The 25,485-nt window shown below is 35.7% G+C and overlaps 1 protein-coding gene across 3 annotated transcripts; it reads right to left on the bottom strand.

Moving 5' to 3' along the window:
• Positions 1-3,836: 3,836 nt before the first annotated feature.
• Positions 3,837-24,408, bottom strand: LOC103978765 (uncharacterized). Of its 3 annotated transcripts, none has more exons than XM_009394687.3 (16): positions 24,230-24,407; positions 23,866-24,117; positions 23,114-23,345; positions 22,240-22,319; positions 20,108-20,146; positions 18,311-18,329; positions 12,779-12,835; positions 11,935-12,062; positions 11,796-11,864; positions 8,647-8,732; positions 6,806-6,915; positions 5,788-5,838; positions 4,991-5,049; positions 4,851-4,895; positions 4,490-4,564; positions 3,837-4,411 (listed from the first exon to the last, which is right to left on the bottom strand). In XM_009394687.3, exons 2-16 carry the CDS (start codon positions 24,037-24,039, stop codon positions 4,295-4,297), a joined length of 1,341 nt encoding a protein of 446 aa, XP_009392962.2. In that variant the 5' UTR covers positions 24,040-24,117; positions 24,230-24,407; the 3' UTR covers positions 3,837-4,294. The 3 variants fall into 3 exon arrangements, with proteins under 3 accessions (XP_009392962.2, XP_064996548.1, XP_009392964.2); XM_065140476.1 differs by having other exon boundaries at positions 23,866-24,107; XM_009394689.3 differs by lacking the exon at positions 12,779-12,835 and having other exon boundaries at positions 24,230-24,408.
• Between the last annotated feature and the right edge of the window lie 1,077 nt (positions 24,409-25,485).

The raw sequence follows: 25,485 nt of genomic DNA, 5'->3' as shown, positions 1-25,485 counted from the left end.
AATTAGGCAGGTTATCTGCCAGAAAAGTTATAGAACCCCAATAATATTCACATGGACAAAGGTAACAACATTCTTCTCTCCCTTTTCCTTGCAACCCATCGATGCCTAGAAATCTTAAGGCATGTCGGAAGAAGAATTCCGAGGCATACAAAAACAGCTGAAACCTTGAAGTATCTGAAGTAAAGTGCTGCATAACAAGACACTATGAGCAAGACAAATACTACAGCACATGTAAGAGCCAACGCAGCATCCCGTCTGCACAACATCAGAAAATCATCAAAGATATGGTCAAGCATGATCTTATAATTAAAATGTAAAATTAACAAATTCCAGAGAAAAACTAAGAAATACCAATTAGTAAACAGATCAATCAGAATAGTTTTACAGGTTTAGGCATGAATGGAGATAATGACATAAATAAGCTCTTCAATTTTCATCCTGTCTTCGAGTTGCATTTACACTTATTTTCTCAGCCATCAATACAGAAGCTTTGCATCAACTATCCTTTGTAAATGCAGTCGAATGAACTCTAAACATCAAAATGAAGTCCAAAAACAACCCGTATAACTACGTTTATTATCTTTACCACTTATGTTTAATGTGTCTCCAGATACGGGCTCCTTACTCCTAATAACTATAATTTCAGGGGAAACTACCAAGCCCCAATGACCACTTAACTCATCTATTTTTTGCACCATCAAACATTTAGCCCTCACCCTACCACCTTGCATTGATAAAATACAACTATAACAGAAGATGCACTTATATGTGAAATTTAAGTTGTATCACAAAGGGGCAAATTGTGCACGTAATGATAATATTAAGAAAAAGCTGGGCGTACAAATAGATGAATTGAATTGGTGTACAACATTGATTGGTGTACATATGCATATGAAATGACTAAAATAGGATGCATATTGGTCCTACATTAGTCAAATAGATGCACATATTGATGCCATGTTCACACTATAATATTGGGCCGACACAATACAGTGGGTGCCATGCCAGTGCATGTTAAAATTGTGAGATCACCAAAAAAGGATTGGTAAAGATAGTCAGTTCAGTGAGGTGATGAACTAATGGATGAGAGAGAAAAGGTACTTGGAGGGCAAAATGAGAGAGAGAGAGAGAGAGGAAAAGTATAATCCACAGGTCCATCTTAAGACAACAGGACAAGTTAGGGTAAGGCGAATCTGGTACAGACCATAGCGAAATGGAGTTTTTGAAAGGTCTTTCTTATAAATCATGAAGAGAGGCAAGAGAGTTTCATATTAGACGAATCTTGTGTTTATTTCTTTTAATATCATGAGGCTAGTTAATATGATTCAGCTTTGCTTAACTTTAGTTTTGCGGGGTTAGCAACAACTTAGGTGATTATGTGACTTTATGAGTTCCTGCTCACATTACTAGGCATGAAACATGACAACAATAATGGTCATGAGAGTTCATTGGCTTCACATTGATACCACCTTTGTGCTATCAATGTCATGTAAGCACACTGGTAACAAAGGCCCATTGAGTCACACATGGATGCCACATATGCACCACATCAGTGGCATGTCATCTTGATGTAGGCATCACATCACTATTTCATCCCATGTTATTTTCAAAGTTAGGTGTCTTGTGACAAGGGCTGCCTCTAATAGAACAAAACACAAGTGAGCTAAGGAACAACCTTATACACCACACACAGTAAAAAGGCTACAATAACATCAAGCCACAAGTAGGTAAATAGTAATTTTTCCTGAAATGAAGATGAATCTATAAACTAATCTTTGAAGTTTATAGGAGGAAATCAAAGCAATATCTTCTATCACTTCAATTACACCAAAGAAGGTCAACTAAACAAGAATATAATTAGTTATTAATTTGTTCAAAACCTGCTTCAGATTCTTGGTTTTGTCACTGAATTATCACAAATATCTGGAAAGCACACACATATATATATATATATATATATATATATATAATTATATTTATTTTTTTACAGCTCATATTATGGTTCCCATTATATGTATCAGAATTCATGTCTACCATATCCGGCCTCCCAAATTGATAGGTATCAGGAACCTATGATAAGTGGAACTCTTCTTAAGGACTTTTTAATGAATTCAAAGTAGTGATTGACTATAGTGTAAAGGGAATCATCAAAACTGATATTTATTTCCTTCTCTAATGGAGGTTATGTCCAAGAAAAGAAACTTGCGATACCTTTTGGAGAGAAAAAGAAAGAGCAAACTAGCTCCTCTTACACTTGAATTACTCTTTTTCCTCTTAATGAAGTAGAAAATTTAGTTTTCTGTTTGTAAGTCTGACACATCGTATTTTCCTCAACAATATGATCGGATGTAAAATTAAACTAATCACAAAGTAAACTTCCTGATAACTTTATCTTTAATGACAACATTCAAATTGCAGCCTAGACAAAACTCTCACGTCATGACTAAGGAGCAAAGCTAACACATAGACATGTAGCATTCCATTTATTGTCAAGAGGAGTTAACTTTTCCTTCTCACAAACAAGGGATGAGATCAAACATATTAATCCGTATGTTTCTGTGTTTCCTAACTTTGATCCAAGAACTTTTCAGAAAGTTGAAGAATTCTTTTATTATAAAACCCAAAATCCCACAACATCAGCATGCCTAACATTCTCTAACCATGATTCCCAATGGCTTTACAACTCTCCCATCCATTATAAAGTCAAGAACGTAACTCAAGATATAACTCTGAACTCGATTTAAAATAGCAAATACAACATATGGAAAAGATATTTGAAATTAACGAAAACGGAGAACGAATCGACAATTAAATCTCGGCATGACTTAAACAATACCTTCCCAATACATCACGAATTATTCTACGAGTTATTCTCGTGTTTTGAAAGTCTCGACACGTCTAATTCATGGTAATAATCAATGAAACAGTCGCAATCTCCACGAAACTCATGCCAGCTTTACATATTTCTCCTGTGGTTAACCTAAACGACAAGATCTCAAATTGACGAACCATAATTATATCAAGTCAAATCACATATCGAGAGAAGGGCACCGGCCGCTCATCTCCCCACGCGAAATTATCTAGTCAAGTTGACGCGTCCAGCCAATCCGCATATAGCAAAAACAACTAATTTCGAGATCGAAGCGGAGGACGGACCAGGCTCAGATAAACAGAAAAAAGGAAAAGAAATCTGGCAGCATAATTCGGGATAATCGAGGAACAGGATGGGACGGGAAACCTGGTGGTGATCTGGGGCTTGGAGGAGAAGGCCGTGAGGGCGCCCCACTTGTGCTGGGATCGGATCTGGTATTCGCGCAGCTGCTCGACGAGCTTGGAGCGGGTGATCATCTCTCTGATCCGCCGTCCCGGCCGCCACGGCGGAGCGCTTCTCGATCCCCACCCCCGACCCAGCAGACGAATGAAAATGAACAAATTACGAGAAGAATTAACGAACCAAGTGGGCCCCCCGCCCGATGTGTTTAGGGTGTAAACGGGTCGGGCCCGAAAACGGCCTCCGGATCCTTTCACACGGACGTCGTCGCACCCGAACCACATGTTAAGATAGGGCGAACGGGTCGGGCACGATGTTGCCCGGGCTGGGCTCGAGGCTTATCTATCAAATATCACTTGAGAAAAGACTCGAACAATGGTTATGTAATTGCCGTTCTAAGAAAGAGAAAAAGAAGAACAAAAAGGAATTGTTAAATAATACTAATTAGCTTAAACTAGGATTCTCTAATGTGTTGTCAGAGTGGGGGTATCATCACATGTTTTGGCTGTAACGTGTTTAGACAAATGTTTCCAGGAATAATTTAGAATGAGATACAATGTACCGATGCATGTAAAAGCATTTAAGATTAAGATGAACAAACCAGATTGATCTTTCATATACAAACGAGACTGTATTCAGTCAGAGCTGAGAGTGGCAGCAAAGGCCAGAATCATCGAAAAGATATATTTGTACCTCGATGTCTCTCACGAACCCAGAAATGACGACAGTGGATACCCACTGCCTCGGCCACTTGGGGACCAAAACAAAACTTCACGCACGTTGTCGAGACAACGAGATTTGGATCTGTGAGAATAGGGTACAAGTCAGAGCGCAAGAACAGCTTGATATGATTGGTGATACACTGGACAGCAACATATCACCCAAGTTTCTGCACTTCTGCGCATTGATTCACTGCGGGAGTTTACCCGCCACCACTGTCCTCCAGCTCTTTAATGCCTTTTTTTTGTTGTTGTTTTGTTATCACCTAAATTGAGGGGGAGTAAACAGATCAACAAGAAATCATCACGTCTTAAGTTTGTTCCACAAGTAAGCTGCTCTTCTGATTATTGGATCTGGCGAGAAGCCTTCTGCATATGCTCCGAGGGCTCTCAAGAGGGTGATGAACTTGTCGCCATTGTCCTGTTAAATATAACCCAGGCATTAAAATTAGTTGACAGATCGAATGACTAAAATACCTCTGAGAGAACACTAGAAAACCTGTGGTTTCTGAAACACTAGGTCAGGTGTCTTAAATGGAACCATGTAAGACGGAAGATCAGAGCGTAACGTTGCCTGCCACACCATTACCAAATTTTTCACTGTTAGAAGCATTATCCCAATCCTTACCAATATATGGAACTTACGCAAAGTAGAGAAGATTGAACTGCATGCAAGAACAGTGTACAAAAAGCCATCAATCATCAGTGAACATCTTTAGGGGAACAGGTAACCCTAGTTGTACCAGTGAGGACTGACTACTGAATACGAGAACACTATGAACTTTCAGTAGTTATTAAGAAACTATTCAACTAGCTCCTTCCCGTGCAAGTAAAAATAACTATAGAGACAAAGGGATTACCAAGTTCTTGCAAAGAACAGCCTGATCAGCACATGCAATTAAGGCCTGCAAAAGGCAGTTTGAAAGAATATTATTGCATGCCATTCCAAAGATGGTTAACAATCCAACGATACCCAGAAAATTATTCTGAAAGAATACACCTTTCTAATACGCTCATCATCAACTTGATCAACACACAGTAACAAATTCTCCAATGAACCTGAGAGCACACATGAAAAACATATGCATTCAGTTGAATAAAGCAGATTTCTGAAGCTCGAATATTACACATGGAAGCAAAATTGACACCAAAATATTCAGCTAACAACATCAATAGATCAGCATGGTAAATGCACCAAGATGCTTGGGTTAGGAAAATGAAGTGCCACAGCATGTGTAACAATAAAAAGCAAGCAATGGTAAGGATACTATTCTAAAAGTAAAATTGCCTTCTGACCATTTATACAAATTTTTTGAGGCTTTGGAGACAGCATTAAATTCCTCAACATTCAGGACCTCTTTTTTTGGCAGTATCAATTGGAAAATTTGCTGAATGCACAAAATGTTAATTGCATGGATTATGATACTGTCTATACTTGTTAGGCATATAAACAGATATGAACTGTCAAATGGCAAACTAATGTCCTATTCCATTTAGCCCACACAAGAAACCTTAGCTATCAATATAAAGCATGTTCACAGCTACCAATTTCAAGCAACAAGCTTCTGGAAATCAACAAGTCCTATAAAATGATAACTACAGAAGAACATCTATTTTTACTTTAAAAAGAGTGACCCAAACTTTTCAAGGTTCATTAAATGCTGGATACAATCAAAGTTGTCTTAAATGAGTAAATGAGAGCAACTGCTACGTACTGCATAACCACATCACATTGCCAACTTTGCATTTTTATCATGCATATCACAATGTTTCCTAAATGGAGGAAGACGAGCATACCAAACTTAGTAATCAATTTCAAAGCATTCACATCTCCAATGCCTTCAACTCCTGCATAAAAGCTTAGTTTGAATATATTTAGTAGTATAATTGCATCAAAGTATTCATTTAAAGAAATCATTTAGACTACACAAAAAACATGAATCAGTGTCTCTTTGTCGCTTCAGATAAAGAGTTTCTAGAGCAAAACATGCAATGAGAGATGACTGCAGCATGCATCTGATAGAAAAAATGCTGGTGAATTAGCTTGGCTTAAATCATCTTGTATTTGGTGGAAAAGAATTAAGTGGTCTTCCCAAGAATAGTAGTTCTTTTGGCAATATGGATTGCAATGTATTATTTTGAAACCATAATGAATAAGTCGAATCATATTTCTTCAACAAGTTTATTAGTATGGCTCTGAGGTGATTTCTGCTAGAAAAATAAAAAATCTCCTCTGTCCATTCATGAATTGTTGGCATCTTTAAGTACTCAGTTCCTCTAAGAGTCAATTGGAAAAGCTTATAATGTCATCTCTTAAACGAATAGAAATAAATTTATGAACAACCAATAAGTAAAAAATTTTAGCAAGTCAACTTAGAGAGGTTTACAAAACAGGAACCACCAGAACGAAACTTGGACTAAACCAAGGGAACATTCCCCCTTGGTTTGTGATTAACTAAAAGCACCAAAATATCCCCAACATAACAGCTTAAACTAACTTCATCTAAAGGTATCAATTAATGAAACTTGTTCCAATCTCTTTCTATAAAAAAGGCATAACCGGTGCAAAAGGCTCACACCAATTTGGGGTATGGGGAGGATTAATGTACTACGTAGCCTTACCTCTAGAGTGACTGTTTCCCAAGTCACAAAGGCACAACCTTACCATTGTAACAAGGCCCGCCCCTCTAAAATTAAAACTTCTAAGAAATATTACTGAAGATACAACGAATTTGGAACACCATCTTCTAGGTATCTCAATAAGCATCAGTAATTGACAAATACAGGAGATTGAGAACTCATATGCAACTAAAACCTGGAATATTGTCAGACTTGTCACCAGCAAGAGCAACAACATCAACAAACTGGAAAGGTTTTAGTGCACCATATCTTTTAGCAAAGTCTTCCAATCCAAAGGATACCATCCTATACAAAAAAGCCAAGCTATTAGAATGAACTTTGCATCAAGAAAAAATGAAAAAAGAAAACTCAAGTGTATATATATATATATATATATATATATATATATATATATATATATATATATATATATATATATATATATATATATATATATATATATATATATATATATATATATATATATATATGATAAAACATGAGTATGCTAGAATTGAAGAAAAGGGGCATCAATTACTTTTGCTTTGAAATTCCATCAGAACCTGATAATGGGCATGATATTCAGTTTCTTTCACAATAGTGACAGGACGATTTCTAAGACTCATGACCCTAAAGGTTCCAATACAAGCCTATATGACGTTATAAGATGTGCAAGAAAGTTAATGTAGGTCCACGTCAGAAAAATACAATAAGAAGCCTATATGAGTGTTATAAGATGTGCAAGAAAGTTAATGTAGGTCCACGTCAGAAAAATACAATAGGAAGCCTATATGAGTGTAATAAGATGTGCAAGAAAGTTAATGTAGCTCCATGTCAGAAAAATACAATAGGACTTTAGAAAGCATCTGATCCACCATTAAGTAAAATACAGCTTTTATGAAGTTCAAATTGAACTTGTCCCACCTAAGTAGAAGGTATCCTTGGATAATACAGAAAGGAGAGCCTGACGGATTAACTTATTCCTTTTAGAGCCCTCATATTTTAACATCACATGCTAGTTGGGCTTAAAAAAAAAAAATGAACACTTTAGAACAGGGTTTCTAATGGAAACAGAGATCAGAAGATTAACAAGGCTATGCAGTCAAAAGCACAATAAAGATGGATCAGATGAGAAAATTCCCAAATGCTAGTAGTAACTTAAAGAAATTATGCCTACAATAGGTTACAATCTATGAAGCATAGAGTCAGAAAATACGGACACCAATGGAAAAAGGACAAAACTAGAGTCCAGAAGGACCAAGATTATCATTAGTTCAAGTGGGACGTAAAAAAAATGAAGCTCATGATACTGCAATCCGAGAAATATACTGTCTTTTTAGGGAAGAACCACACTTTGTCTGGATAGAAGTGATGAGCAGATACAAAAGCGCTGATTCGAAGGAAAATGAGGAGACATGAAAGTGCTAATTCTAGAAGAAAATTCAGTTCAAACAAGCAAAGTGGTTACCAGATTCATCAAAAAGACATCATATCACATGAGTTCCAGTTACTTTCAAGTAATTTGTAATATTTTGCTAACACCATAACACAATCAGCAAAAGACAGGCAAGAGTACACCTTTAGTAGGGAAGACCACTTTGAATAAAGCAAAATTCTCACTAGATGCATTAAGCCGATGCTGAAAGGTTTAAATGCCAGAAATGCTCAGCTTTATGGTGATATTTCTTGGTAGTAACCAGCAAAATACAAGCAAGATCGCATCATCATCATCAGTGAACAGAAGAGTTATCAGATTAACCAGAGAAAAGTAAAAATATCAACAAAAAAATTAATAGATTTTTACAACCGGCCATCAGTCTAAAATCAAAACTCTAAGGTTGATGCCAAGTTCCTACCAAAAGCAACATTAGGCAACAAGAGAATCTGCCCAAACAACTCAAAGGATAACTAGCAACGCTATATCATAAAGCAACTCATCATATCCCTTGACTTGGAGATTGTAAAAGTAGACATAACAATCTTAGCTACTGGAGCAATATTCATATCGTCTGACACAAAAACAACTAGAATACTAACCCTGGTCCACGAGAAGCAATTCGTAGGAGACGTAAAGAGGGCGAAATTATTTGAAAAAAATCTTTATCTGGAGATACAACTCGCACCTGTAATAACATAAAATATATTTAAGAGCTAAGACAAACTTAACACTCGTAAATCACATAAGCAGTACATATGCATGTGGAACTGATACCTAAATATATACGCAAATGTGTAAGAACATATTTATTTGGAGTCAAGAAGATTGCAAAATTACCAGTCCAACCAAATGTTTCCTTTTTTTCCGTTTCACATCTTTTGAATAGGTAATGCTGTCATATCTTTATCGACTACTACAACCTACCAACAAAAATGATATAATAGACTATATGAATCTCGCCTTGCATCTAATTTACAAACTATCACTTGAATTAGAGCCACTTAAGTCTTAACTAACTCCTGACTGCTATCCTCAAAACATGTTAGATTTTCTTCTTCTCTTTCTTCGCACTGCAATAATGTGGCAAATTTATGCTTTGGAAGTCTTTAAATACATATTTCCAGGCAATCTTGGTAGCTTCTCAATGACGTGTTGTTTGGTGCCACTCCTATGTTTGCACTGATCACCTAACTAATTCTGCCTAGTTAGGGTTCTTGCAACTTTAAATGCCAAAATCAGTACAAATGTCAAAATATAAAAACACCAAAAATCAATCAAAATTAGCTTACTCTACAATCAATACTAAGTCTCAAGCTTTAAGATGGCATAAGTCTCATTGATAACTTTAGCCACCACCAGAAAGCAAGAATGAAGACATGATGGTTTCTTTCAATAGAACTCTTTGGTATCAGTATGCAAACAAATTGCTTAAAAAGAATTGGAGATTTTTAAGAAAAAAAGGCCACCGTAGCACCAAACAACTATATGTTTCTCAATTCATAAACAAATGCACCATATAACATATATATTGTATATACAGCTGGTGTGGAATTTGAGAAGGATAAAACTACAGCCCTATCTAGCAGAACCAGGGTTTGCTGTACCAATGTGTACCACTCGAGATGAGCGATACGTACCAGTCGGATAGGATATCGGTATGCAGACCGCCGTCTACCGGGCGGTACCAGTTACTTGACCCTGTATCAAGCGATACAGGGTCTGTACCAGGCAATGACAGTCGAAATCTGACTATTACCGATATGTACCGATCGGTAATGATCGGATTTTGACCATTACCAATCAAAGGCTGAGACTGTCCTATTTCAAACGATCAATTTGACCGTTTGAGGCTTAGAAAAGGGTTTTTAAGTCCTTTCCTCCCCCCTCTTTCAACTCATTACACTCTTTCAATCTCTTAAGCTCTCTTAAATTCTTTAAACTCACATCTCTCTCTTAAACTCAATAAAATTATGATTTGTCAAGTGGATCATATTTACGAGAATAATTTAGAAGGATTAAGAGGAAGAACACTCTAATCAAGAGGTATGTATTCTCTTTCTAGATTTTTGTTAATTTATGAGATGATTAAGCATATTCTATGTAGTGTATGACTTAATATCTAATATGTTGTTTGATATGTTTTTTTTGGTAGAATAGTCTTAACCAAGGAGTTATTAAGGTTTTTAATATTATGATTAGTGTGTTTAATATTATTTTTTTTTAATTAGATACTTAATAGGTCAAATCTTTATATTTTATGCATATTAAGAATTGGATCATATGTTTGTGATGGTATAATAAGTTTAATTAGGTTTTAATTAATTTTTTTTAATACTGTGGTTAATAGTTTTAATGATGATTTTATCAAAATTTGATTGATATTAGGTCAATTCAATATAATCAAAAAAGATATACGATACTATTCTTTCCTAATTTACATTATTTTTGCTAAAATTATACTAAATTTATATTTACTTCTAAATTAAAAACCCTAATCTAACTTTTTTCTATTTTTAGGTTTTTTATGATTTTTTAATGATTTTGGGCATACTGTCAGTATGCACTAACGTACCATCAATATGCCTCAGTACATACTGTACCGAATAGGACTCGATACACCGGTACAAACTGAAATTGCAAACCTTGAGCTAAATTGACATATGATGGCATGTTTGAGATAGACTAGAAGTTAAACTCATGGCATAACTAACTAGCAAGTAAACTACATATGAGTACCACATTACATGGCCATGACGGTTGAGAGAGCAACGTCATAAGATAGCATGATATCAGTCAGTATATTATAAAATATAAAATGTCCACGGAAAAAGAAACCAACGGCTATAAATCACTTCTGCCTGGCGATGAAATTTCCTGAGAGGTTATAGTTGTTGGCCTAGATGATAGAACAGTGCTGGGTCAGTATAAGAACCGTAATAGGACAATCTCATGTGAACCTCATTATGGGCATCAAATGATAGATCCTTCTAAGCAGTAGACAAGTGAACCAAGATTTTCAATATCAGTCCAATACCAAGTAGATAACATGTTGGGTCAGTATGGTAACGAGATATCGAGCAATACCAGTATTTTGTCAGACCAGTAAGTGCCAGTATCAGCTGAAACAATAATAAAACATATGTACACCAAGCCATATCAAGTCCCAACGCTATTTTTAACCATGATTTTAACACAGTTAACTCCTCTCAAGTAATGTAATGAGCCAAAGTCAGCTAATGTGAAGTCCGGGGTAAGGGAGGGAGCATGAGGATGGGGACAGAATTTGATTTGGTAAGCTTTAGCTTATCATATACCAAGAGAGCCAGCAGCTGACTCCCAAGCACATGTATACATGCAGTTAGACAGCAAGCACTGTGGACTAAGTTCAGGAATCCAAGTATGAAAGAAGTGTTGTGTTTATATACCATCAGTAAGAATGGTAATGACGACTCCTAAGCTACTCTTATCCTAATGATATGCCACACTTAACAGAAATTACAGCTTATTTTAAAAATTAAAAGAAACATTAGGTAAACAAAATGTTAACTCCATAAATAGCAAAAATTTAAATAACAAAAAAAGATAAAAGTTGATCAGCAAAGGACATATGCCTCCAAGTCTCTTGGTAATTAAATATCCAATGAATGCCAAAACAGGTGCACCATGCTTGTAGCATAATTCTCATGTAGAAAGCAACTGAAGTTTCAATTTTGCCCTTATATTTAATTAACAGGATTTTGAAAATCACCTTATATCCTGTAGAAACACTGTTTACAGCCAAAGTCCCAACTACATCATCAGCTTCAACACCAGGAACCTGCCATTGACCACATTAGAATAAGATACCTCTACAATCCTCACTGACACTATGCAATATTATGATTTACCTCAACCACTTTGATCGACATGGCCTTTATGGATGCTTTAAAATACTGAAGACCGTGAACAACTGTATCGGGTGTAGGATTGCGGTTGCCTTTGTAGGATGGGTATAACATGTGACGGAACGTTAAGCCTTCAAGTAAAGGATTGTTAATTAGAAACACAACAGGAAAATATGGCTCATGAAGTAATGACAGCACTAAAACAAACAATGTCAGGTGTAAAATAGTTGAGAGTAAAGCATCTAAAGCCTTTGTCAAAAATATAATGGGTTAAATGCACACAACTGGAAAAATTGAATCAGATAAGGACCATTGACCTAAAAACTAATCTGCAGAAAACAAAAACTGGGGCAATTAGCACAATCATGGTTTTGAATATTGAGTCAATGTCCAAAAAATTAGCCAATAGAGGTGTTACACAATCATCTTTGAATGTCTACAAGCTGATTGATAAAGAAAAATTAAAACTTGAAAAAGCAAGTGCATGATGTTTATTTTCAATATTTTTTATCAGGTAAGATTTATTAAATACCTAAGATTGACATATGCACCATCTACCCTCACCTAATTGAAAAGATAAGCAGTGTGAGCATAAAAGGAAAAAAAAGAAACTAAAGTAAAACAAACATTATACATATATAAATATATGTGTATATATATGTATGCATAAGAAGTTTACCCTAATAACGTAGCAAACAATACTAGATATCTAGAACTAGATAAGAGAGCCACAAGATCACCAAAGCTAAGCTTCCTAAAACCACCCAGATTTGCATTCAGCCGCTCATATTTACGCAATATAGCTTGCCTTCACCATTCTATTAAACGATTGGAAGGTACATCTTACCTTTTGCCATGTAACATTCTTTGGATGGCATAGCAGTAGTGTGACCATATGGAACTCCTGAAAAAAAAAAGTTGGGCCACTGATATGTCACTTAACTTGAAAATTCTTAGTCCCCTCTAAAAAACTATGACGCTAGGAAGGATCATCAGACAACATGCGCAATGCAGTTTACTAAGAAATAAGCAACAAACTTATACTGTAATCAAAGCAGTTGGTCAAATCGGATTATAATAATATTTCTCTACTGTTTTACTATAATGGATAGGGATCAGCTCAGATTAATTCCCATGAAGTCATGATGCCATAAACATACAATCAATTATATCCACACTGATGCTAGGAACTAGAACCAGCATAAGAAGAGCACCCTGATGAACAAATATGGTTGCACATTTCTGCAAGCTTGTTATCAGCAAAAAGAAAAAGGCAAAACAAAGAAGAGCCAATATAGCATCTAATAACCCAATATAACATGGTTCGCTCCTGAGAAATTCAACACTAGGCACAAAAACACACTGGAAGTAACTTGCAGCCATTATAGCAATGTCAGTACAGATATGACAAGGGTGCCAAACTCTAAAGAGACAATCATGTGTAATTAACCGTCTTTTCTGCAGCTGAACATGAACTATCAGATTAATAGATTATTATGCTAACAAATTTGAAGTTCAAAACAGTGATTTAAAAAGGCACCAGGGTGCTCGCCTAAGCACTCGGGTGAAGCGAGGCGAGGCTCGAGCGCCTCGCACGATAGCCAGGCAACGCGCTTTAGTGAAGCGCCACCTAGGTGGTTTAGGCACCCGGTGCCTCAAGCGAGCACCTAGTTAAAGCAAAGCAACCAAACCAGATGATTAACTCTAGTTCGGTTAAATAGTAACTTAGTTGGTTCGATTGAACCAACTAAGCTAAATAGTAAAACCCCACCCCAAAAAAAAAAGAAAAAGCGACCCCGACCCATAAACCCTACTTTGTTGCACCGACTCACCTCTGCTCCAGTCGTCAACACGCAGGTTCAATGCTTCCTTTACTGCCAACGGATAGATCCGAAAGTCTAGCTTTCGTGCACAATTTCCTCCACCACTGTAGCTTCCGTCACCGTCATCCGAATATTTCTCCGTCACTACTACTGTCGTCCGCAGCTTCCTTCGTCACCACTATCGTTGTCTGAAAGTCCCTCCGTCACCGTCACCCTCTCCTTCCCCACATTCCATCGCCGATAACTCTTTTCTTCCCCTCTAAATACTGTTAAAAGTATATTATTAATCCTCAACTGATATTAAAATTACCCTTTAGTGTTAACTATTGTTACCATATAGTAGTCCCTATTTAGCACTGGTAATCTCTATTTATTTAGAATAGTTTTTGGGGTTTTCATTACAAGTGCACAAAGGAATTTAGAAGATTCATCAAAAAATTCAAAAAAAATTCTGCTTGGAAATGCAATTATCTAAAGGATCCTAAAGATCTTAATGCAGTTACTTGCATCTTCTGTGACAAGATTGTTAGAGGTGGCATTTCCGTGCAAAACAACATCAAGTAGAGAACTTCAAGAATGCATCAGCATGCAAAAAGCGTCCACCTAATGTAAAAGAAGAGTTGATAGCTTAAATGACTAAAAAAATATGCAAAAGAATGAATCTTATACGATTTTATCCGAGGATAATGTTCAATATATTAGAGATGATGGTGAAGAAAAAGATTATTCAAAAAGTGACAATTCCTATGAGAAAAGAATATATAACAGAAAAGGAAAAGAAGCTATGATTCTTAAAAAGAGTAAACAAGGACCGATGGACTTATATGTATATATATATGTGTGTGTGTGTTTGTGTGTGTGTAAAGGATCACAGAAGCAACAATGTCAAACAAATACAACAATTAAGATAAACAAATATAAGTGATGCTCGTAATAAGGATACAAGGGGAACAACAATTAAGCACATTATGAAACAGTATTAATTTAATCTCATTGCAAGACATTGATGGTTCAAATGAGTGGTTAGTAAGGGGAAATGGGAGTGAACTTGCAAGATGTTGAAATGAGCTTGTATTTGAAGATGACAGCTTAACATGGAGAGATATGGCAAGAGCATTAGGTATTGGAGAATTACAGACATATACAAAATAGATAACGAAGACAAAAATGAGTACAAAAGCCTTAAGTTAATCTCCTGCCATTGTTGGAGAGGAGGAAACATATTTTGATGAAGTTGAATAAGAGGAAGAGAAAGATGATATGTTTACGAATGACGATATTGATTATGATAATGATTGAATTTGATGTAAAACTTTATTGTTTAGAGTCTTTGGATATTTTTGTTATTAGAAGATGGATAATATAACTTAATACTTTAGATCTTTTCAATTTAATGATATAGTTTTATTTATATAATTATATTTATCAATTATATTATATATTTTTTATATTTTAATATTTCAAAGCATCTCACTTCGTTCGGGTGAGCACCTAATGCCTCGAGCATTTTGAGACCTTGGCGCCTAGCACTTTTTAAAACATTGGTTCAAAATTCCCAATCACATAGAAATCGTACCACTAGAACCAATCAATAAGCAAGGAATCTATATGGTTTTTTCATTGTTTCATCTCAAAAAGACATAAGGCAACTATGAAAGATATAGGGAAAAGGAAACCAGCACAGAGAGACTAAACCAATTTAGATAAGCAGGAGATGTCAGCAAAGAAGTAACCAAATCACATTAAAGTTGAAACAAATCAAAACATCTTCTAAAACACCTAAGCAGCCATAAGTGGAAATCCAAACAATATCTGCATTGCTTGCAAACAAAAATATGCTGAACATAAGTGTTTAAACCAATCCAATTTGCTAATTTACATAAGAAGAGGAAACATTACAAATTGTAAATCTACCACTTGATGAGATCAGGGGAATCATCAAGTTTCACTAGGTATCCAGAAGTACGAGACTAGCTAATTGAAGATTTTAAATGCATTAGGTTAGGCTGATTGAAAGGCCTAGAATCATACCAAAGGCTTGATTAAAATGACATAAAGCATGAACAACTGAACTAAGTTGGTAACGACATGTCATAGAACAGGAGCATAAGTAAACCCTTGTGAAATAACAGACATAATTAAGTTTATTTTTATAGCAGCATAACTTTACTGAAAGCCCATGTCAACATTCTTTTACCATTCCTACATTGATCGACACATGCTGCACTCATCTAGACTCACATGGATACACCTATACAATCCCAAGTCACAAGTTCATAGAAAGATGAAGTTGCTACTTTAGTATTTGATGTGACTTGTTCACTCTAGTGTTGCCAACTCAGTCGCCCTGATGAGAGATGGACCAAAAGCATTAATAAATATAAACATCCAAGCATATGAAATATCTCATGTTTCTAAATAAGATATACAGATCATATAGATAATATAAAGATGCACCATATGATGAAAGAGCATACACTATGGTCACATTCAAGTACACTCTTTAAGCTGTTAAATTTGCTCTCTTCCCAATGAACATCCTTCAAAAGATAAATGCAACAATTTTTTAAGGAGTCACTGGAAATCTTATGGAACACCATTTTTTTAAGGAGTCCACGACTAATGATACGATCACAATGACCTCATTTCTGTGCTATTGCAAGTATGCATCAAATGTCAAGGACATGAACCTCATCAAATGTCAATTTCCCAAGATAATTACTTTTCTATTGGTGGATTGTGAAAACTGAAGACTGATTGCCGCAAAATAGCTTTATGCCCATCAAAACATGGAATAACAGATCGTAACACTAAGACCACAAGAACATCCCAAAAATTAAGAAACAAATCCATATTGTAGATAATAAATATAGTATGTCTATATAGTTATTTTCTGTATAACACTTCCCTTAGGTACATAAGCAAAGCAAAGATAGCCAGGGACAAAGGGAATAAGCTGCAAACATTCGGTATGACATATGCTTCCTCATAACAAGCATAAAACAGTACAGTAGGTTCCTTGGAAGTCTTGTTCTATGCTGAGTATGAGAGTAGCAGCATCATCATTTATTATTTTTAATAAAACAAGAGAAAAGAAATGATGGAAAAAGAAACATATTTGCAAATAAATGCAGGACAAGAAGTTAAAAGACATTCTTGAAGAAATAAATCATAAGGGCTACATTACGAGAAACACAAAATGCAACAATGCAGACCAAGAAACCATCAATGAACTTGAAAAAGAAAGATATTATCAATCAATTGAATCATGATATCCAGAAACAAGAGCTGAAAATATGCTGGGTTAACATAATATGAATGTGCAAGCTAACAAAAACATGCTCATTTCTGAAAGAAATGAAAGAAGCAGATGCACCACTATTATGGTATTTAAGGAGAAAAGAAAACCTGTCCAGGCAACAATAAGAAAATGCATGCAAAGCTTAGAAGAGTTACTTACTTCATAGCAATATGGTCAAATATGCAAGAAGTTCAGAATTTAAAAAAAAATTCAAGAATGTTGACATATTATCACAAATAATCTGCCAAGTTATTAGCAAACAAAAACACAATACAGGAAGAAGAATAAGAAAACACAAGTTAGTCACTACTGGCATATGACAAACAGTTCTCGGAAGAATCTTGCTGTATCAAAGATGAAAAAGATTAATAATTACAGTACAATTACACATGTAAGAGTTATGTTAGAATTTACATTTAATGAGTAAAATGTATGTTTGAATTTATGAAGTTATTAATTTGAAAGGCAATCCTTTTACTGTGTAAGTTTCATAATTACACATCCAAGGTTCAGAAGCTGTGCCGAGTGACTCTTTACCGTTGCCCCTTTATTGCCTCTATCTCTTGGAACCTTTTTATTAAGCAATAGTCCTTCCTGATGTAAACATGAATACCTTGGAGAAATTCAAAAACTCACTTAGTACTATAAATCTTCTTAACTTGACAAACAAGGATAGTAAGAATGTGGCATCAAATCCTTTTTAGTAGGCACATTGTTCCCTCTCTAGCCTCGAGGTTGAACTTGAATCTCATGACTCGTGAAAAGGCTGACTCTCCCCAATCCCATTCCTGGATCCACTCCACCATTAACTTCCTAAGTTGAGACCAATGATGACCAATCATTGCCCATTTATTGAAAAATATAGATCACAGGAACAGCTAAGTCACCAAAATTTGTCCACTATATTATGAGAGGTCATTTTAGTACTTGCTTGGACACCCGCTTAATTGTCAAAGGTGCAACAGTCAAACATCATCTTCCATGATAATAACTTTTAGCTCCAAAAAAAATGTTGGCCCATTACATATTTATTTGCAATCAAGTCAACCTACTCGAAGTCAATATAAAACGGAATGCAGAAAATCCACTTATGGAGAATATAATAAATCAGGAAGTCAACAAGGCAGATGCATTTTGCCCAAAATCAAAAGAAGATCAGTATTTTGCAAGCACAGCAATGAATTATGTTTTACAGGATGACTTGGAGAAACTAATAACTGAATGAAGACGTTCATGGTTGAAGTACACATCTCACCATCATAGTCAAAAATCACCTGCATCAAAGAGAATTTCATCCATAACTTTAGAAAATCAAGTAGAAGATGAGAATACAAGGACAAGGCAAGATAAGGATGTTATATAATAGCATGTAACACAAAAACAATCAGAAAGAAGCCAAGTTCACAGATACCATAATATGAAGCTGAAGGGAAATATGATTAAAAATTAAAGAAGTATGAAACAAAAGATTTAGGCAGATCAGGAATACAAACATGCCAAGAAACATAAATCAGCATATCAGTCATCTTTATTTATTTTTGCTAGTCCTATGATACACAAGAACTTAATATTTGCGCCCTTCTAGTGAAATAATATGTAGTTTGTCACCTGGAAGCAACAATGATCCAAGAAGATGCTGCTCTAGCTTAAGAAATGTTTTTGACTTCTTGTTAGCGCTTGAAGGTCTCTTTGTAAGAAATTCAAAACAACCGTAAGCAAGAGTTCTGAGTCAGGGGAGGGGTAAATTAAGAGGCATAATCATGGTAAATAATTATATGTGTGTTACCATCTTGACCTTGTCACACACTCCAGCTGCCACAATACTTGGGCTCACTTCTTGTGAAGCCCAATATAAGTTTAAGTTAAATTCAAGAGATAAAAGGTTTTTCAATTCAACCTACTTCAGATGGGATAAACTAAATTCACAGAGTTTTGCATTACTTCTCCTAATCTTTAGTAGAATTGTCAATTGATCTCCATTATTTTTCTAAAATCGAGGCAGTAGCCTTAGGAAGCATCAGCACAAGGAGATTTAGTTGAATAGCTTCAATATATTCTGAGTTGTTTATGGGCTTATATACAAAAGTCATTCCATATGTTATTATTTTTAGATTATAGACAATGTTTCTAGTGGATTCCACATATCTAGCTCTATTATTCTCTTTCTCCGTATGTCCTTCAATGCCAATTCAATGTCTTTCTGTTCTCTCAAAACTAGAGGCTGTCTCACTTCTTTCCTTTGCGCTACCAGTCGGTTGCTCCTTTTTGCACTTAATTTCTCTTCTGGCAGGTTAAACATCAACATAGACCTCTGCTTACAGAATAGAACCTCCATCACTCAGATGCTTTAGAAGCCTCCTAAGTTTATCGCCTACCATCTTTGAACAGGACATGTAAGCTACATGAATGACCATAACATAACGCCATCAGATATATGCTCATTTTGACAGCTCAGACAAAAGAATTTTCTTAGATTCAGTGGTTATTTACTTTTTATAAGTAACCAAAGTTTGTGAGAATGGGAACAACGACAAGAGCTTGTGTTTTCAGATAGAACAGGTAAAAAGAACATCCAAAGCTACCACTCTCTGGAACATTATGGCTTCTATTCCACCATATCAAATATATTCGAAGTGACACCTCAAATGCATGCCACTTCATCTGAGACAACCTTTAAAACCTTAATGAGTATGCCATGTCATAATAAGAACCTCATATTTGATTGCATGTACGAGATAAAATTTTGTGGTTGAGGTGAAGAGCCAGATATTAAAAAAAGCTATCCCTATCAGTAGATAAATTAACTCTTAAAGAAAAAAAGGCATATATAATGTAATAAACAAAGTCCCACTTGATTTAAATCCTATATGATCGTTACTCAATATCAGTTAACCAAAAAAAAGCTGAAGTACAGGAAACTCAATCGTTAAAAACTATACTATAAAAATGTTAATGGATTCTCAAGAAGAGCCAAATTTAACATACCATGATATGAAATATGAAACATGAAACATGAAAATTTATTAAAATAATTTAGATTGTGTAAACATACCGCAACATGAGAAGGAACAAATTCCAACACGTCTAAAAGCTGCAAAAAAAAAACAGAGACCAGTATCACATCATGAAGAACACTTCAATTAATACCAAAAATAATTTTACTTAAAAGAAATAACTTCAGTTGAAGTAGTTCCATATGTATAAAAATAGAGACACGTGGGAACTGGTCAAACCTAGCCTATGTAGAATTTAACCACTAATTACCTCTCTGTTGTAATAAGCAGAAAATCAGATAACAAACAGGTTTCTAACTTAGCACAAACTATTAGTAGGCAAGAAAAAGATTTAACTAGCAATAATGAATCATAAGACACAATCATTTGATGGACATGTTAACTTGTAGTCATAATTATTTTACAAGTTCTGATCCAGCTTATCATCAACCATCCTTTTGTCAAGAACAAAATATGTCATGAAATTCAAAAAGAAAACAAAAAAAAATGCTCATCTTAGCAGGAATCCCATTCTTGGCAGCCACGAATTCCCATTTAATCTCTAGGATCAGCATAAAAGGGACTGAGAACAGCTTAGATAAACCAGGAGAAATTGGTCCTGCCAAAAGGCACAAAAGGAGACTTAATAATCTAGAAGCTTCTATAGATGCCACCGAGTTCCATGGATACTGCAACCCTTCAGTCTTAGGTCATAGCAGATCAGATACAGCATATGGGCTTTTGTTAATTTACATGTGATTTTGCACACACAAGAAGACATCCATCTAACCAGACAAAACCTAATTAATATTCTGAATTCACCATAAACAATGGAAAACTGGTTGATCGATCAAAAGCACATTCAATACAAGAACAGTAAAATAAACCTAAGGAAGACTCTTTGCAACAGCTTAATGCACTTTAAAAAAAAACTGCAAAGAAACATTAACTCACTGGAAAGTAGATTGATAAATTGATAAGGCTCCAACTCATATGATGACATGCTAAAAACAGGTACTGACAGAGGATGCTACAATATTCATTTCCCAGGAAGTTGAAAAATGAGTATTTCACATATGGTCAAAGAGAAGGGAACAGCAACCGAAAGGCCCGATCATTTGCATACTACATAGGCACAGAAGGCAAGCAGATCTATTAAGGCCTATATGCAACTCAACAAAGTAACCAAGATATGAAGCTTTCTCACAATGACTAATCTATAAAATATGACATATCACTACTAGTTAAAAGCTTCCTCATCACCAAGTATCACATAACCAAACTTAAAATTAGTCAAATATCATAAATCAAGGAGCCAAATTTTAGGTCCCCTCAGCGTACTAATAGATATTGTTTCATTGTTTTCCACGTGCCCATACACAAATAGCATATTCTCAGGATCATCAGGATACTATATAGTATATACTATATACCATGTTCACTGATCATGTTCTCACCAATTATAACCTCCAATGTCTTTGAATATTAACTACAATGACAGACAGAATAACCCATGCATGTCGCTGATTGCATCATCATGGAACTAGAAAGTTAATATCTTGGACACTGAGGCAACCAACAATTTGCAAAAATTGGTTCAACTATGCATCGCCTTTTTAGATGACTAATTGTATTGTAGCTGCAACCAAGATTGTGCACTGAGTGAAATCCATAAAAATCACAAGGATAAAATTAAATAAACTATTGTGCACCTTTAAAGAGGAAAAAGATGCCAGATGACAAAAATGTTAGATCATTACTTGATTCATAATGAACCATTATGCTCCAAAAGTCTAATAATAAGAGTCGGAACAATGACTTGTTTCAGCAAGTCTAACAATCTATTGGAGATATCAAGATATCAAATCCACCAATTATAAGTAGTGATTTGTATGTGCTTATAACTTCAATAAGAATTTTCAGGCTGAAACACAAATGGTATACATGATAGGCTAGCAACAAAAGTGAAACATGCCAACAAGAGGGGTTGAAGCATGTTACAAATGAGATGGAAAAAGCATACATCATGCTTGGACACTTTGAAATTGAAGTATACAACAGCAACAAAAAAAACAAGCAATGTCCTACCTGTTTGGAATCAGCCACATGGATATTTTTCCACCAATGAGTTACAAGAGATAAGAAATAACAACAAATGATGACATCTAAGTATAAGAGTAACATAACTTACAAGAGATAAAGCCGTAAATATAGTTAAAACCCAATCTGCATTGCCATCAGCATGCTCCAATAGACCATGTTGCAGCTTTGCTACACCAATGGAAAAACAAAAAGATAAGTAAAATAAAAAGGTTACTATCAAAGGGAATTTTGGGTTGTAATGGCAGGCCTACATAGACACATTAATGATAGTAAATTATTTTACTAGACTAAATTTAATTAAATGGTGACATTTAATTAAATAATAAAGGGAGACAAGTGACATAGCCATATTGCCACTATTTAGCACACAAACAAAGCAAAAAAGGGATGAAGAGGTTAAAACTGCCACAAACCATTCAGGCTACGGAGACTTAATGCTAGTAGGAGTAAATAAACCCATTCAAAAACCAATAATGATCGTTAATCCTTAATGGTTTTTTTGTCATTGCGTGTTTTGATCAAGAAGAAAGGACAGCAAAGGGACAACACATCCACTTCCAAACTTCCAACATAAACTGAGCGGAAAATTATGGATCCACTATACCCATTCTAACTAAATACCAATGAGGTAAAATGGGACAGTTAAAAAAGTGTTTGCAAAGCAATATGATTATGATCCATGTTAAAACTTAAACTGTAACATTGATCTTGAAGGATGAAGAGGTTAAAACTTAAACTGGGCCTTGGCTGTAATTATCAGAAAAAACAAAGCGATATGATCCATGTTACTCCACAGGAGCAGCTTTCTAGCCAGTGTGATGTAGCAAGTACAGTGAGTAAATAATGTGCACCCCGTAAATTGAACAAAGCAACCATCAATTATAACATTGATAGAAACATCCTAAAGATTTGAGTATCAAGAAACTATTTAGAACAATAACCAACAGATAAATCCAAATTACCTAGAAGTTTGTAGTAAGACCGGTACATAATTGCAGTTCCATCAACCAACATCACACGATTATTCATTGGATCAATAGTAGGCTCGCTTGCCTGAAGCTTAGATGAATCAGTTCCTTCACACTGCACTGCTTTCCCACTTGTGGAAGAATTCAGTAAACTATATTGCAAGGGAAGTCCTTCAGCAGTGTTTGATGGATCTGACTTTGGAAAAATAGGCAGCATGGAGTACCCCTGACAATGGGCTACCAGGTGAGAATTTTGGTAAAAACATTCAAGCATGATATGATTGGATTTTTATAATATGTATATAGTTGATTGAAGAGACATTATTTATAATTTTTCAGCCCAGAATCATAAAACAGTTTGATTAAATAGTTCCCTTTTTACATCAATGGCAAAATTAAGTGTGGGCCTACAAGAATCGATCAAGATGTTCTCCATTCTCTATAGAAGAACCAAATGGCCCACACTTCCAGACTCCCAGCATAACCAGTTAGAAAGGATAACAGTATTCAAGATGATGTGTTGCAAACTGCTCCTACAATTTGGGCGCAATATACAAGCGAAACTACGACAAACGATATACATGTAAGAGAATAATAGAAGCTTTACGGATTTCTCTGCATTATCAGAGTAGAAATCGGAGTTTGCATAAACCATGGTTACCTCTCCTGACAAGTTAATAATCCTGAATCAAGAACTCCTATTGCGATTACGAATAAAAAAGATACGAAGTTCAAATTTCGATTACCCTTTTGGACAAGAAGGTGAGGGGACCATGATGGAACCGGGTCGAGAAACAGCTATGCCGAATCTTGCGACCAGCCTCCAGCCCCGGACGATTCCACCCGCCCAGAACATGAAGATCCCTCCAGGACGCATGGATGCGATACAGCGACAACCGACAACAGGCCATCCGCACCATTATCTCATGCCGAACTCGTCATCCTTGTCAGCAAAGCATCCAAAGAACCACTCCGATACCCTTTTCCCCTGAAAAGAGCTTCGATTCGTACAAAGGTAAGTCGGGTTTGTAGGTTAAAGACCGCCCCGATTTCTCACCCCCGACGTCGAAACGGAACAATCAACGCAACAGGAAAGGAAGAAAGAAGTACCCCCAGTTGACGAAATGGTGGGAGTTGCGCCTGTGCGATGAAAAGATTTCCGACTCACCGAGAAAGAGAGAAAGGGAGCGAGAAAGAGGGAGCCGCCTGGGGTTTTTGGAGCTCAGACACCCACTCACCCAGAGCGAGCGAGAGAGCGAGAGAGAGAGAGGTCTGGGGTTTTCCTGACCTTGGAAACCCTCTCGCAGAGGGATTTATTGGTCTTCTGGTTCTAGAGCATCGTGATCGGAACCGAACCGATATTTGAGCCGAACCGATGTTTGAACCGAACCGGGAATCGACCGGATCAAGTCTTGATTCAACGGTGTCGTCAATTGGTTGGATCATAAATTTAAGAACATATATAAAATAGAGCGATTTATATGAAAAAGGCCATATTCGGCTGCTGCGATTTCTCTTTTTCTACCTTCGTGACAACAATGGCACGATCAAAGCGACGATGGCGGGGCAGAAGCGGCCACGACGGTGAAGAGGGGCCTCGCGAGCGGGGCAAAAACAACTGGGTGTGGGTGAAGACGGAAGCGACAACCAACAATGTCTATCGGAGGAGAAAGCAATTGGATATTCAGGGTATTATCAATAAATAGAGATGCGAAAAGGATACTGAAAACTAGGGGACACCTTTAAAAATAATAATAAATAAATAAAAATTATAGATTTTTTTATTAAAAAAATAATTTATTAATTTATAATTTTTATCCTCCTCCTCCCTCCTTTTTTTTTTCCTCTTCTGCTTTTTTTCGTCTATTTTTTCGTTCTGATTATATATTATTTTATATAGTTAACTATTCTTAATATTTTAATCCTTATATTTTAAAAAATTATATTGATCCCTGTAGTGATAAAAATAAAATATCTAAGTCTATTTCCTTTATTTTATCTATTTTAGTAAGAAAAATATGAAAATAAATAATAAAAAAATAATTTTAATTTTTCAATTGATAACGATGAACGACAACATCACTGGGGCCTATTAGTGGCTTTATATTTACGTCAGTGTCGGCGTAGTTATCGAGCGACCGACGCCACTTGACATCTGCATCGATGATCCTTTCACCGCTTGACAATTACGTCGACATCGACTCAAATATAGAGCAGTGAAAAAGTCACTCGGCAATTACATCGACATAAATATAGATCGACCCTCACCTCTCATCATCGCTTTTCTCATCTACAACAACCACTCGCTATCGTCTATCATCATTAACTTAAATATTAAAATAATATTTAAAATTTTATATTTTATA

The sequence above is a fragment of the Musa acuminata genome, chromosome BXJ1-3 (genome assembly GCF_036884655.1).
Source record: "Musa acuminata AAA Group cultivar baxijiao chromosome BXJ1-3, Cavendish_Baxijiao_AAA, whole genome shotgun sequence".
NCBI classification, from domain to species: Eukaryota; Viridiplantae; Streptophyta; class Magnoliopsida; order Zingiberales; family Musaceae; genus Musa; species Musa acuminata.
Note: the sequence above shows the minus strand (reverse complement) of the source record. Positions and strands in the feature narration are given on the sequence as shown.